The sequence below is a fragment of the Barbatula barbatula genome (genome assembly GCF_947034865.1).
Source record: "Barbatula barbatula genome assembly, chromosome: 6".
Lineage (NCBI taxonomy): Eukaryota > Metazoa > Chordata > Actinopteri > Cypriniformes > Nemacheilidae > Barbatula > Barbatula barbatula.
The window spans coordinates 1,837,445-1,850,809 of NC_136765.1; the positions used below are offsets into that span (position 1 = coordinate 1,837,445).

The 13,365-nt window shown below is 39.6% G+C and overlaps 1 protein-coding gene across 1 annotated transcript in view; it reads right to left on the reverse strand.

Annotated features, from left to right (window-relative positions):
* The window catches only part of LOC306895607 (uncharacterized protein), a 130,969-nt gene that overhangs the window by 89,609 nt on the left and 27,995 nt on the right, over positions 1-13,365 (reverse strand). Inside the window, exons 6-9 of the mRNA XM_079458977.1 lie at positions 8,702-8,818; positions 8,376-8,460; positions 2,306-2,501; positions 387-2,208 (exon numbers count right to left, since the gene is read on the reverse strand). Coding sequence (XP_079315103.1) covers positions 387-2,208; positions 2,306-2,501; positions 8,376-8,460; positions 8,702-8,818 — 2,220 coding nt within the window. The remainder of the gene's footprint in view (positions 1-386; positions 2,209-2,305; positions 2,502-8,375; positions 8,461-8,701; positions 8,819-13,365) is intronic.

The window sequence follows — 13,365 nt, forward strand, 5'->3', positions numbered from 1 at the left end:
AGATCAAAGCATTTGATATACTTTCCAGGTATTGTGTTCAAATACATTTTAGGATATCAAATTTCATAATAACTATTACAATTTAGTAAAACGTTGCTATCCTCCCAAAACCCCAGAAGTCCAAATTAGCAAGTAAAGAAAGTTTTATAAGAACAGCAATTCATTTTAGAATAGTACAAAATAAATATAAAACAGTACTGGGACCCTTGACTGATTTACTGATTACTTAAGATGGGTAAATGGGGGTTACAAAGAAAACTAAATGCTTTCCTCACTGTTTTACAGAGGACATCCATTTCATAAAAAGGTGTACTATTTGGTATTTTCCCAAAAACAATCAAGAAGCACATTTTTCAGATGAGAGTAACAACTTTAATGTCACTTACAGAGCTCGTTTGGAGGCTTTGACCACTGGCCACAGTCTAATGAGACATTCATCTGATTTCTTGAATTTCTGAAGTTCAAAGTCCTCCACTTCCTCATCTGATGTCAGCAACACAAAGACCAGAGCAGACCACTGAGCAGGTGAAAGATCAGCAGATGACAGACTTCCTTCTCTAATGTGCTTTTGAACCTCTTGTACCAGAGATTGATCATTTAATTCATTCAGACAGTAAAATAGATTGATGGATCTTTCTGGAGATGAATTTTCATCAAACTTCTGCTTGATGTATGCAACTATTTCCTCGTAGCTCTGCTCATCACTGTCTTGCAGTGTCAACAGACCTTGTAAGAGCAGCCGATTGGAATTCAGTGACAGACCGAGAAGAAAGCGAAGGAAAAGGTCCAAGTGTCCATTCTCACTTTCAAGGGCCTTGTCCACTGCAGCCTTCAGTAAACCAATCATTGTTTTATTGTTGTTGTCTTGTCCCGTTTGCTCTTGAACAAATGCATTTTTCTTTTCAATGTCTAGAAACAGATGTGCATACAGAGCTGCAATGAACTCTTGAATGCTCAAGTGAACAAAACAGTACATGGTACCTAGAATGATCCCGGTCTCCTGTTTGAAGATCTGAGTACACATCCCTGAGTACACGGATGCTTTGGAGACGTCAATACCAGAGGCCTCCAGATCTGATGCATAGAAGATCAGGTTGCTTCTTTCCAGCTGTTGAAATGCCAGTTTGCCCAGTGAAAGGATAACATCTTTATCCCAGGAGATATCTGGCGAGTGTTTTCCATCATACTTTTTTCTACTCTGGTGGATCTGAAAGCGAAAAAAGTGTGTGTACATTTGTGTCAGAGTTCTCGGAGTAACATCAGTGTTTGATTGTTGAAGTGTTTTGGTGGTGTCGTCAGACTGTTGAATGATTTTATTCTCTAGAATGTTCTGGAGGACAGTGGCTGAAATCCAGCAGAAGACTGGGATGTGGCACATGATATATAGACTCTTTGATTTTTTTACATGATCAATGATTGTGTTGGCCATATTGTGATCTGATAATCTTTTTATGAAGTACTCTTCCTTCTGTGCGTCATTGAATCCTCGTACCTCTGTCACCCGGTCGATACAGTCAGGAGGAATCTTACCGGCTGCTGCTGGTCTGGTGGTTATCCAGATGAGAGCAGAATGAAGCAGATTTCCTTTGATAAGGTTTGTTAGGAGAACATCTAGAGGAGCAGGTGATGTGATATCGCTCCATGTCTCATTACCCTCAAACTTCAGAGGAAGACGACATTCATCCAAGCCATCAAAGATAAACAGGAGTTTATACTTGTTATTTCTTGTAAGGTTCAGTCCTTTTATCTCTGGGAAAAAGTGATCCATAAGGTTCATTAAACTTGGTGTTTCTTTTTCCTTTAAGTTAATCTCTCGGAAAGGTATTGGAAATATAAAGGTAATATCCTGATTTTCTTTTCCTTCAGCCCAGTCCAGAACAAATTTTTGCACTGAGACAGATTTTCCAATGCCAGCAACTCCTTTTGTTACTACAGTTCTGATGTTCTGGTCTTGTCCAGGTGGCTGAAATAAATTTGTGAATTCAATCTGTATCTCTGGTGATACTAATCGTTTGTAGGCGGCCTCGATCTGTCTGATCTCATGCTGTGTATTGACCTGTTCACCTCCACCCTGAGTGATGTACAAATCTGTGTAGATCTTATTCAGGAGTGTGGAGTCGCCCTGCTTAGCAATCCCTTCAAATACACATTGGTACTTCTTCTTTAGGTTTGATTTCAGTTGTTGTTGATGAATGAAGACACGCTCATCTAATAAAAAAACATAGAAACAAATACATATGTTACATTTTTTCCCCTACATTTACAAGTAACTATATGACAGATGGTGACATCATGAGCATCTTACCTTCCAGAACATCAGCAAGTTCATGTTGTTTCATACTTCTCAGAAAGTAGAGTGTGATATCAAGAGCTGCTTCTCTGATGTTGTTTCTATCCTCCTTGAGGTCCTTCACAGAGTATTGTGTGTTTTCTTTTTTCAATACTTTCTTAAATCTTTCCAGCTCATTCTTCAGAAATGTAATTATTGTGTTCTCAAGGTCCTGATAATAAATCAAGAACAAATGTAGTCTCATCTTTTCTAGAATGTCTTAACACTGCCAAATCAGGCAATAGCTTCATGGGCAGCGTTTATGCATGAAGGCAGCTCCAAGAAACAGATTCGGACAGACTTCATAGGCAGCATTACGAAATTCAAATGATTAACAGTGTCTTCGCAATAATTTATCATATATTCTAAAACTACATTACTCATTTATCACTATAAATGTAATCAAAAGTTATATAAAGTGCAAATTAAACTTAAATTCAAAATTGTGTTCCAACAAATTTCTCGGCCACCATTTTTTTATTTTATTTTTTCGATCAATCACCTTCCTCGCCCACTCACACACATAGCATCAGTGCCGACACCAGCTGATGAGTTGAATAAGGTGCTCTATATAGGGAGACATCTAAAAGATTCTGTGAGTGGGGCCCAAGGACTGGAGTTTGGAAAAACTGAGTTTGGTAAAGAATTGGCATGGATTATACATACTCCCACCCTCCTGTAGTGTAGACCAATATGCTGGGCACATGCTACAAAAAAAATGATCTGTGCGAAGAACACATTTCCCAGTGCAATACAGTTTGGTAAGTGCAGTGACAGAGCTGCGTGTTTGTGTGAAGTGCGATTGTTGTTGCCTCTCTCACCGATATTTAACTTCATTCATTTTGTCTATTTTGCGAGTGAAACTTGATTTCCGGCTGCATTAAGTCCATATAACTACTGTAGATGTGGACTCGCGTACATGGTGTCCTGCGGTTTACATATGTCATCTGGCTGTTCTGAGTGTGTGAGTGAATGAGCTGCATAGTTGAACATGTGCTACATTGCTATAGATACTTATAGTACCCTTGTAGTAAATTGTTAAACTGTTGTAAAACTGTAAAGTAAGATAATATAGTATCTAGGACTTTTACTGCAGTTTACTATAGCAATTATACAAATATATTTATTTTGTATAGTACAGAACTTTCTGTCTAAACGTGTGATTTTATAAAGAAAAAAACATACATTTCATTCACTATAAGGTAAACATACAGCCTTGCCAATACGTGTGATCTAGTTCAAGCAAAATTGATCGGCATATGACATCAAAGTACCATTTATTGCACGCCGTATACAGTAAATGCATTCGCTATGTCAGTGGATTTCAATCCTGTTCCTCGGTCCCACTGCTCTGCACATTTTGTACGTCTCTGTTATCTGTTTAAATGTGTTCTTTAGTGTCCTTGTGTTCTCATTCTACGTCATCATTTACCGTCTGTTTCATTACTCAAGATCAGAGAACGCATAAAAGTCCCCAGATGTGTTCTTGATATCAAAGCGTGCATATGCTTTCCTCTTCCTGTAGTTCCTCTGAACCCTGAATTTTAAGTGTTTTATTTTATCTTACAAACTTAAAATTCTTTAAATATCCACTTAAGAAACACTATATTTTCTAAGATACCTAATGAAAAACAGTGGATGGTATTCATACTTTGAGATTTTGTTGGATACTATCTTGGCCTACTTGATCAGCTGAAGCCTGAGGATTTCCTAGTAGAGAATCTCAGCACACCATGCCACCCAAGAAGGACCAAAGCAGCAACCAAAGTAATGGAGAAGAGTTGGTGTCGCTTTCACAAATAAAGGATCTAATGAGTCAACAAAGGGATCTGTTCATGCAACTTCTACAGCAGCAAGAAAGTAACTTTAAGACTGTTGTGGAATTAATTGTGAACAATGTGAACACTCGGATTGACAAATTGATCAAGGAGACACAGGAGCTGAGAAGCAGCTTGCAATTCTCCCAGAAGGACATTGATGATCTAATGAAGAAAAATGATAAAACTGAGTCAGAAAGGACAATTGTTTGTGCTGAAACCAAAATAATACAGGCGCAATTGGTAGAGATAACTGAGAAAGCAGATTACTTGGAGGGTCAAACAAGAAGGAATAACCTTGTTGTGGATGGTATTCCTGAGGCCCAGAATGAAAGCTGGAAGGAGACTGAGGACAAAGTCAGGTATGTGATAAATGAGAAACTTCACCTGGACAGTAGCCAGATGGTGATTGAACGTGCACATAGGACTGGCAATCCATCCGGATATGCTGGAAAGAGACCTAGGCCTATCATGGTCAAATTCCTCAGATATAAAGATAAAATGGCTGTTTTGGGAAAGACTAAGGATCTTAAAGGCACCAACATCTATGTGAATGAGGACTACACTGAAGCCGTCAGGCAAAAGCGTAAGGCACTCATTCCATCCATGAAAGCTGCCAGAGAACGAGGTGACATAGCCTACATCCGACATGACAAGCTTATTGTCCATCCCCCTGCCCAAAAGCATAAGGATAGGAAAAGCACCAACAGCCAGGAGTTGGAGCCAAGAGCTGGAGTGAGAGACTAGTTCTCTGGTTTCCTTAACTTGAGCTCATATAGACTGAACTGATTTTAGAGAAAAAAAAAAATCTATAATTATGGATAGTAGGCCTATTGATGATAAACATCTCCTTTCTGTTTCAAAGGGTCTTGTTATGGCCCATTTGAATGTCTGCAGCATCAGAAATAAGGTATTTGAACTTAATAACCTAATTACAAAAAACAGCATTAATATCTTGGCAGTATCAGAGACTCATCTAGATGCTACTGTTCTTGATACTGAGGTTTCCATTGATGGCTATAATATTTTTAGAAGGGACAGGAATAAATATGGGGGTGGCATAGCATTATATATCAGAGATAACTTTCCGGCAACACTATGCTCTGAGTTTATCTCAGATGGTTTAGAAATGTTATGGGTTAAAGTGCATCTTCCTCACCTAAAGCCGGTGCTAATCGGTTGCTGCTATAGACCTCCTGGGGCTGATGAGCAATACCTGAATGATTTATGTGTGTTAATTGACAGAGTTACAGATGTGAATAATGATATTTTTTTACTTGGGGATATGAACATTGACTGGTTTGCGAAACAATGTCCAATGAAACAAAAGATAGTTTCATTGATTGCTGCTTGTAATCTTTCTCAGATGATCTCTCAACCAACCAGAGTCTTTACTAATAGTGCTGGACATATTTCTGCCACTTGCATAGATCATATTTATACAAATGTTCCTGAATCCTGCATTAAACCAGTTTCTCGATCTGTGGGTTTTAGTGACCATAATATCATAACAATTACCAGAAAAACAAAAATTCCAAAATGTAGAGTCAAGATAGTTCATAAAAGGATGTTTAAGAAATTTATTCCGGAGAGTTTTTTGGCAGATGTTGGTGGTATTGATTGGACTGATGTGTATGCTGCTGAGGAGCCTGAGGCTGCCTTAAATATATTTATGGAAAGATTTATGAAGATTGTTGATAGGCATGCCCCTATGAGAAAGTGTATTGTAAAAGGGAGAACAGCCCCATGGCTGAATGAAAGTATAATGAGCCTCATGAAGGAAAGAGACAAAGCCAAATCTATATTAGTAAAGACTGGATTGGTGGAGGACAGATTCATGTACTGTCAACTGAGAAACCAGGTTACTAAACTGAATAGATCGATGAAAAAAGAATATTATATGAAGAGAATAAATGCTGTAAAGCAAGATGGTAAAGAGCTCTGGAAAACCCTTAATGAAATAATGGGGAGGCAAACATCTGGAGGGGCTTCCTTTGTGGAGTCAGAAGGCAAGTTTTTGACCAAACCATCTGATATAGCGAATTATTTTAATGATTTTTATATAAATAGGGTCCATGCACTAAGGCAGAATATGGACAATACTGATTCGAATTACCTAAAGCTCATAAAAAATCATGTGATGTTAGAAAAGAGTTGCACTTTCCAGCTTAATAGTGTAGAGGAGCCGGAAGTTAGAAAGTTGTTGAAGTCTCTGCCCGACCACAGCTCAGTAGGTACTGACCTGATGGACAGTAAAGTACTTAGCCTGGCAGCTGACTATGTTTGCGGTCCATTATGTCAAATATTAAATGCATGCTTAATGAAAGGTGTTTTTCCCACTATTTGGAAAGAAGGTAAAATTATTCCCATACCTAAAGATGGCAGGCTAGCACTTACTGGGAAGAACAGTAGACCTATTACTATTCTCCCAGTTCTTAGTAAGCTGATGGAGAGAATAGTTCACTCACAAGTAAAGGAATACTTTGAATGTAATGGTTTGAACACAGATTTCCAACATGCTTATAGACATAACCATTCAACTTGTTCTGCCCTTACAGTAATGACAGATGACTGGCTCAAGGAAATGGATAATTTAAAAATGACTGGTGCTGTATTACTTGATTTTAGTGCGGCATTTGATGTCATAGATCACAATCTACTCATTGGTAAACTAGAATGCTATGGATTTAGTCCAACTGCCATTCATTTTATGAAGAGTTATCTCACATGTAGGACGCAAAGGGTTTATTACACTGGCAGCTGGTCTCACTCTAAGGTCTTGGACTGTGGGGTCCCGCAAGGGAGCTGCCTGGGACCTCTTTTATATGCCATCTTCACTAATGATTTACCATCTGTTTTATGTAAAGCAACTGTACAAATGTATGCTGATGATTCCACATTGTATTATGCTGCAAAAACTGTCAGTGAACTGGATTATGTTTTATCAGCTGAGTTAAAAATGGTTTCTGATTGGATAAAACGAAATAAGTTGGTGCTGAATGTTTCAAAAACCAAATCAATTATCTTGGGATCGAGTCATAAATTGTCATTTACACCAAAGATGAGTTTGAATTTGTCTGGGGAACCTATAGAACAGGTAGATAAAGTAAAATTACTCGGCACAATAGTGGATAGTAAGCTGTCATGGGTAGAACATATTGATATCATAGTGAAGAAGATGGGTAGTGGAATCTCTATGGTGAGGAAATGTCTTAGTTATGTCCCTACACACATTGTGGAGCAGGTGGCTAAATCTTTAATTTTATGTCATTTAGATTATTGTGCCCCTGTGTGGTCATCTATATCTAAAGGTCAACTAAGAAAATTACAAACAACCCAAAATAGAGCTGCCAGGTTAGTATTACATTGTCCGATTAGAACAAACATTATAAGTATGCACTGTCAGCTCTCATGGTTAATGGTGGAGAAAAGGCTTGTTTTTAATACAACTAAGTTTTTTAGAAATATTGTCTATTCTTCCGAACCAGTTTTTTTATATAACCAAATTGTTAGGTGTGATCAGTTACATTCTCATGTGACTAGGTCTGCGGATGATGGCCTGGTGATGTTAACACGGCCAAAATCCAATGCTTTAAAGAGAACTGTTATTTATCGTGCCATCAGTCATTGGAATAACTGCCCATTGAATATACGTAAAATGAATGGCAAAGACTCTTTTAGGTACCATCTAAGAATGTACTATTTAAATTGTGAATAAGGACATATTTTGTAATATTAATTCAGACTAATTTATGATGATGTGGTAATGATGTCTATAATATTATTATGTTATACTGTTGTACATTAACATTGTTATGTGATTTCTTTTTTTGTTGTGGACCCCAGGAAGACTAGCTTGTTCACTTTGGTGACAGCTAATGGGGATCCTTTTTACAATAAACAATAAACAATATGCAGAGTTTCGTGTACAGAACCCCCTTGAATTCCCAGAAGTCAATGCGGCGCGTCCATCGGAGTTCGTTCTTCCGAGGTTGCCTTGTCAGCCTGGTCTGAGAAACCAGAGGCCACTCAGTTCATTTCATGGAGATCTCAACTAATGATGATCTGAGTTAAGTGTGCTGGATAGGGAAGACATTCAAAAAGTAGTGGATCCCCAGGACCAGGATTGAAAACCACTGAGCTTGTTCAGCCCTCCCAAATTACAACAGGGAAAATCCATTCACTACAATAGACCGATATCAAACATTTATAAAAATATTTGTTCCTACCTGAAATATGCAGAGACGGTGTTCTTGGAAATTCTTGGGGAACTTGTCATTTTTGGAGCCTGCATCCGATGTCTTAAACTGAACCCTGTTGGCAAAAAAAATTTCACCCCTTATCTGTAAAATATTTATTTAAAAATTATTTTAAAACATCTTACTTCTAATAACTATTTTAGGATAAACTTTGCACACAGATTTTCTTTGCCTGAACTGCTTTGTTGGAGTTGGGGTTAGAAAAAACATGGCGGAACATTGTGGGCTGAACCAACCCATGTAGATTCTGGGTGTCACGTAAACTCTGTAGAGTAAAGTTGTGTTTGTGTACTCACACGTTCAGAAGAAAAGATGCCAGTTCTACATCGCTCTTTATTCCCTTCTGCTCCTTAAGTGTTTTCCAACGAGTCATTTCTAAACCAATATTTATTACGGTGCTCTGCCGCTGGTTACTAATAATAATCACACACAAAAAAACAACATGAGAACTAATGGGGCTAAAGCTCCTTTTATCCATACAAGTATGAAATGAAACTTGTAAGGCTGCACAATATATCAAATTTATTGAAATATCATAAGTTTGTATTATGCAAAATGCATTTCCAACGGTTTGCTATAACTTTAAAAATTCCAAATGTTATGTTAAATCAAAGTTTAAAGTTGATGCAGATAGCAGAAACATTCCCTGTGAATATTGACTGAAGACCTCTGGTGGTCAGGGACGGGAACTGCACCATTCGTGTTTGTGACAAGTACTGTACATCTCACACAAAGCGGTCTCCTGACAGAAGATGCTTAAATTAAAACATTTTGGGGCTATATGATAATAAAGGGTAAATCAGTATCTTAAATGTATCTTAGTGGGTAAAGATCATCATCACTGTTGTAACGGTGGCGACCCGAAAATATATATTTTTTAACTAATTATGGTTAATTCTGATGAAGGTCAAATTATTTCGGGCGCCAGACAGGCAATCCTGTCAATAGTTAAACAAATATTCCCAAATAGCCGTATTGCAACTCGTTACATAACAAATTCACTAGGAAACTCCATACAAAAATCACAAAAACATAGAATTTGGGGTTAGAGTGTTGTATTTCAAAACAGAGAGAGAAACCAAAAAATATATTAAACACAATCCACTCATTTATAAACTGAGAATCACAATCATAATATAGAAACTGAGCTCACATTAATTTTAGTTTCAAGAGTCACAGATTCCAAATTTTCCTTGGGGAAAAAAAAACCCCGTCAAAAAAATGTTGAGCAAAAAAAAAAACAATGGCGAAACAAACTGAGGTTAAACAAAATTAAACAAATTAAATACAATAAATGACAAAGAAAATTGGAGGAACACTACTCACATCGTAGTTAGAGTGTAACTAAGTGAATAGGAAAGTGTGGAAAATGCTGAGGCCAATGGTGTGGTTGTGTGTGGGAAAAGTCCAGCCGGTTTGTATGCACGGAAGCCGCCACTGTCAGCAAAGGGTGAGACTATTCAGACGGTCATCAACCCCTCGGATTGCAAACGCTCAGCGCTGGAAACCTCGTGATTTTGCGAGTGTGAGTTTCCTACTACACTCCCGCGTCCACTCCAGCAAAGGCAGAGCATTCACTCAGCTGCGGAATACGTCACAGCCGTCAAGGTAAGGGGAAGCGCGTTCACCGTCAGATTCTTTTTAACCGGTCTCCCATTTAAACGCAGACGTGTTGGCTTTTGATCGCACATGGATATAGGCTTTTCTTGGATTTCACCTCTCCCGCACTCCAGCACAACCTCGAACACCACACAAAAATTTACTTCCTGCTTCCGTTTCAGTTTACATTTCGCATTTTATGTGCTTACCTCATTTCCTTTTCCAATCTGGAGAACGGAAATGGGTGGAGACTATATTTGTTTTTATTTTGGTGTTTCAGCTTTGTTACACTCTCCCTCCCTGGAAAAAACAACCCCCGGTTGTTAAAAGGGTCATGTTGTCAGAAACCAAGAAACTCCTCCTCTTCGTCCGTGGATTCATGGAAGATTTCCGAAAGTTTTGACTTTTCCAGGTGGGTTAACTCCTCAGCGGTGGGAAAGCACGGCTTCAGGTTGCAAACGTGAACGGTACGCACATCCTCGCCAGTGTTTTCTAATGCCACACGATAAGTTAGCGGTCCCAACTGTTTAATTATTCGGTAGGGACCTTTCCATTTGTTGGCAAGTTTAGCAGTAAAATGGTGAAGTGCACTTGACTGTGGAAAATTTCTCACCCATACCCGGTCTTTGTCCTTATAGACGACATCTCTTCGGGTTTTGTTGTAGCTACGGAGCTGTCTTTCGGATGCTTTTTTGGCGCATTCCTTGGCTCTAGCTTGCAACTTGGACAGATGTTCTGTGACCTCATAGGATGGAGCCATTGGAGAAAGATTTTGCCCATGCAGCAGTTTGTCCATTGGCCCTTGTAGTTTTCTCCCTAGATGAAGCTCGCCTGGAGACATACCAATGGTTTCCTGAACCGCTGAATTGATGGCAAATCTTAGCTCAGGTAAGTGTTGGTCCCACATTTTATGATTGTCATTAACATAAGCTGAAATCATCTGTTTTAATGTTCTATTCACTCGCTCTGTTAAGTTTGTCTGGGGATGGTATGCTGTAGTCATTTTCTGAGTGACTTTCCATTCAGCACAGATGTCTCGAAAGACAGCTGGCATGAACTGGGTGCCTCGATCAGACAGGATGAAATCCGGAATCCCCCACCGAGTGAGGATGTTTTCTCTGAGATGTGAAGCAACCGTTTGAGCAGTTGCCTTTCGCAAGGGGAATAGTTCCACCCATCGGGAATAGTAATCCACAAACACTAGTAGATATTCATATCTTTGGGGGCTGCGTGGCAGAGGTCCCATGATATCTACTCCCAACATCTCGTTTGGACGACTCGTGGTGGTCTGTTGAATTTTTCCTGCTGGTTTGCGGTTCTCATTTTTCAATGTTTGCCATTTCATGCATCTTTTTACATATTGTTTGACAGAGGTCCACATGGCTGGCCAGAAAGCGACCTGATGCACTCTCTGGTAAGTTTTGTAAATCCCTGAATGACCACTTAAGGGATGTGCATGGTAATGGTGAAGAATGCTTGGGGTAAGTGTAGCAGGGACATAGATTCTATAGTGCACTTGTCCATTTGTCAAATGAGTTTGATGATAGAGTTTGTCTTCAACCACTTTATATTGGTCTTGCACAGAAGGATCATTTTCTACTAGCGACTGAAATATCTTGGTAATTTCCGTATCATTGTGTTGTTCTTCCCAGATGTCCACTGCTGAAGTTGGAATCCCAGATTCCTCCTTCCGAATGGAGTACAATGTGCATCCGGGTGTGGACTGCATTCGGGATAAAGCATCTGGGTTTTCCTTCATTGAGTTTTCCTTTCCTGTACTCCACCACAAAGTAGAATTTCTGCAGACGGGGCACCAAACGAATTAGATGTCCCGTGTTTTTTGTGGAATTCATGACCCACTGAAGAGCTGAATGATCCGTTACTATGGTGAAGAGTTTCGGTTCCAGGTAATGTTGCCACCTTCTAGCGCCCATACTATTGCCAAACACTCTTTTTCAGTATCCGAATAATTTAGCTCAGCTTTGGTTAAAGTTCGGCTACCATAGGCCATGACTTCTTCCAAGCCATGCGTCTTCCGTTGTGTCAACACCGCACCCAATCCTGAGTCACTGGCATCAGTGTAGACAACAAAAGGAAGCTTGAGATCCGGATGACCCAGAATGGGGGTTGAGGTGAGACAGGTTTTCAATTTCTCAAAGGCTTGTTGACACTGTGGTGACCACTGGAAAGTGCGTCCCTTTTTCTTCAAGGCATTTATAGGCTCAGCTATGCAAGAGAAATTTGGCACAAACCGATGGTACCATCCTGCCAGCCAGAGAAATCGTTGAACTTGCTTAAGGGTCTTGGGTACAGGGAAAGAGTGGATGGGCTCTACTTTGCTGGGGTCAGCAGAGATGCCTTTCGTGTTTACCACATGTCCCAGAAAGGTCAATTCCTTAAGGCAAAATTTACTCTTTTTCAGCTTAATCGTTAAACCTGCTGTGTGCAATCGGGTGAAGACAGTCTGAAGATCATGAAAGTGTTGGGTGACAGAGGGTGAGTACATAATAATGTCGTCAATGTACACAAAACATATTCTTCCTCGTAGTTCACCCATGACAGTCTCCATTAATCGCTGAAATGTCGCTGGAGCATTTTTCAGCCCAAAAGGCATGACATTGAATTGGTATAAACCAGATGGAGCCATGAATGCAGTCTTGGGCTTGCTCTCTGATTCCATAGTCACCTGCCAGTACCCACTGTTTAGGTCGATGCTGGAAAAGATAACTGCACCATTGAGAGACTCCAATATCTCTGTAATATTAGGTAGAGGATAGGCATCTCTCTCAGTGATAGCATTGACCATCCTGTAGTCCACACAGAATCTCAAGCTGCCATCTTTCTTTGGGACCAGGACAATGGGTGAAGCCCAAGCAGAGTGAGACGGTTCTATGAGACCATTTTTCAACATTTCATTAATATGTTCTTGTACCACATTTTGTTTCTCTGGGGTTAATCTGTATGGACGCTGTTTGATGGGTACAGGGTGGACAGTATAAAGACAATGCTGAAGTATCATTGTTCTTCCGAGCTGGAGGGTGCAGACTTGAGGATTGTTTTCCAGGAGGTGAAGCAGTTTGTACTTTCCCTCAGGTGGTAAGTGGGCGATGTCTACTAGAGTCCCTATTAACGTTGTATCATCCAAATTATCTGGTTGCAGTATACCCTTGCACCTTGGGGTGGAGGAACAGAGCTGAACAATTAGAGTGTCTGGTCTGTCTTTTTATTGTTGGCTTCCTTTTTCAGATGCGGGATTCTTCTCGCCGGAATGCTAGCCTGTCCAGGCTGGAAAGGATATTCCTTATTTGGAGTGGACTTGAAAGAATAATTTCCATCTGCAACATTGATCTGTAGTCCACTG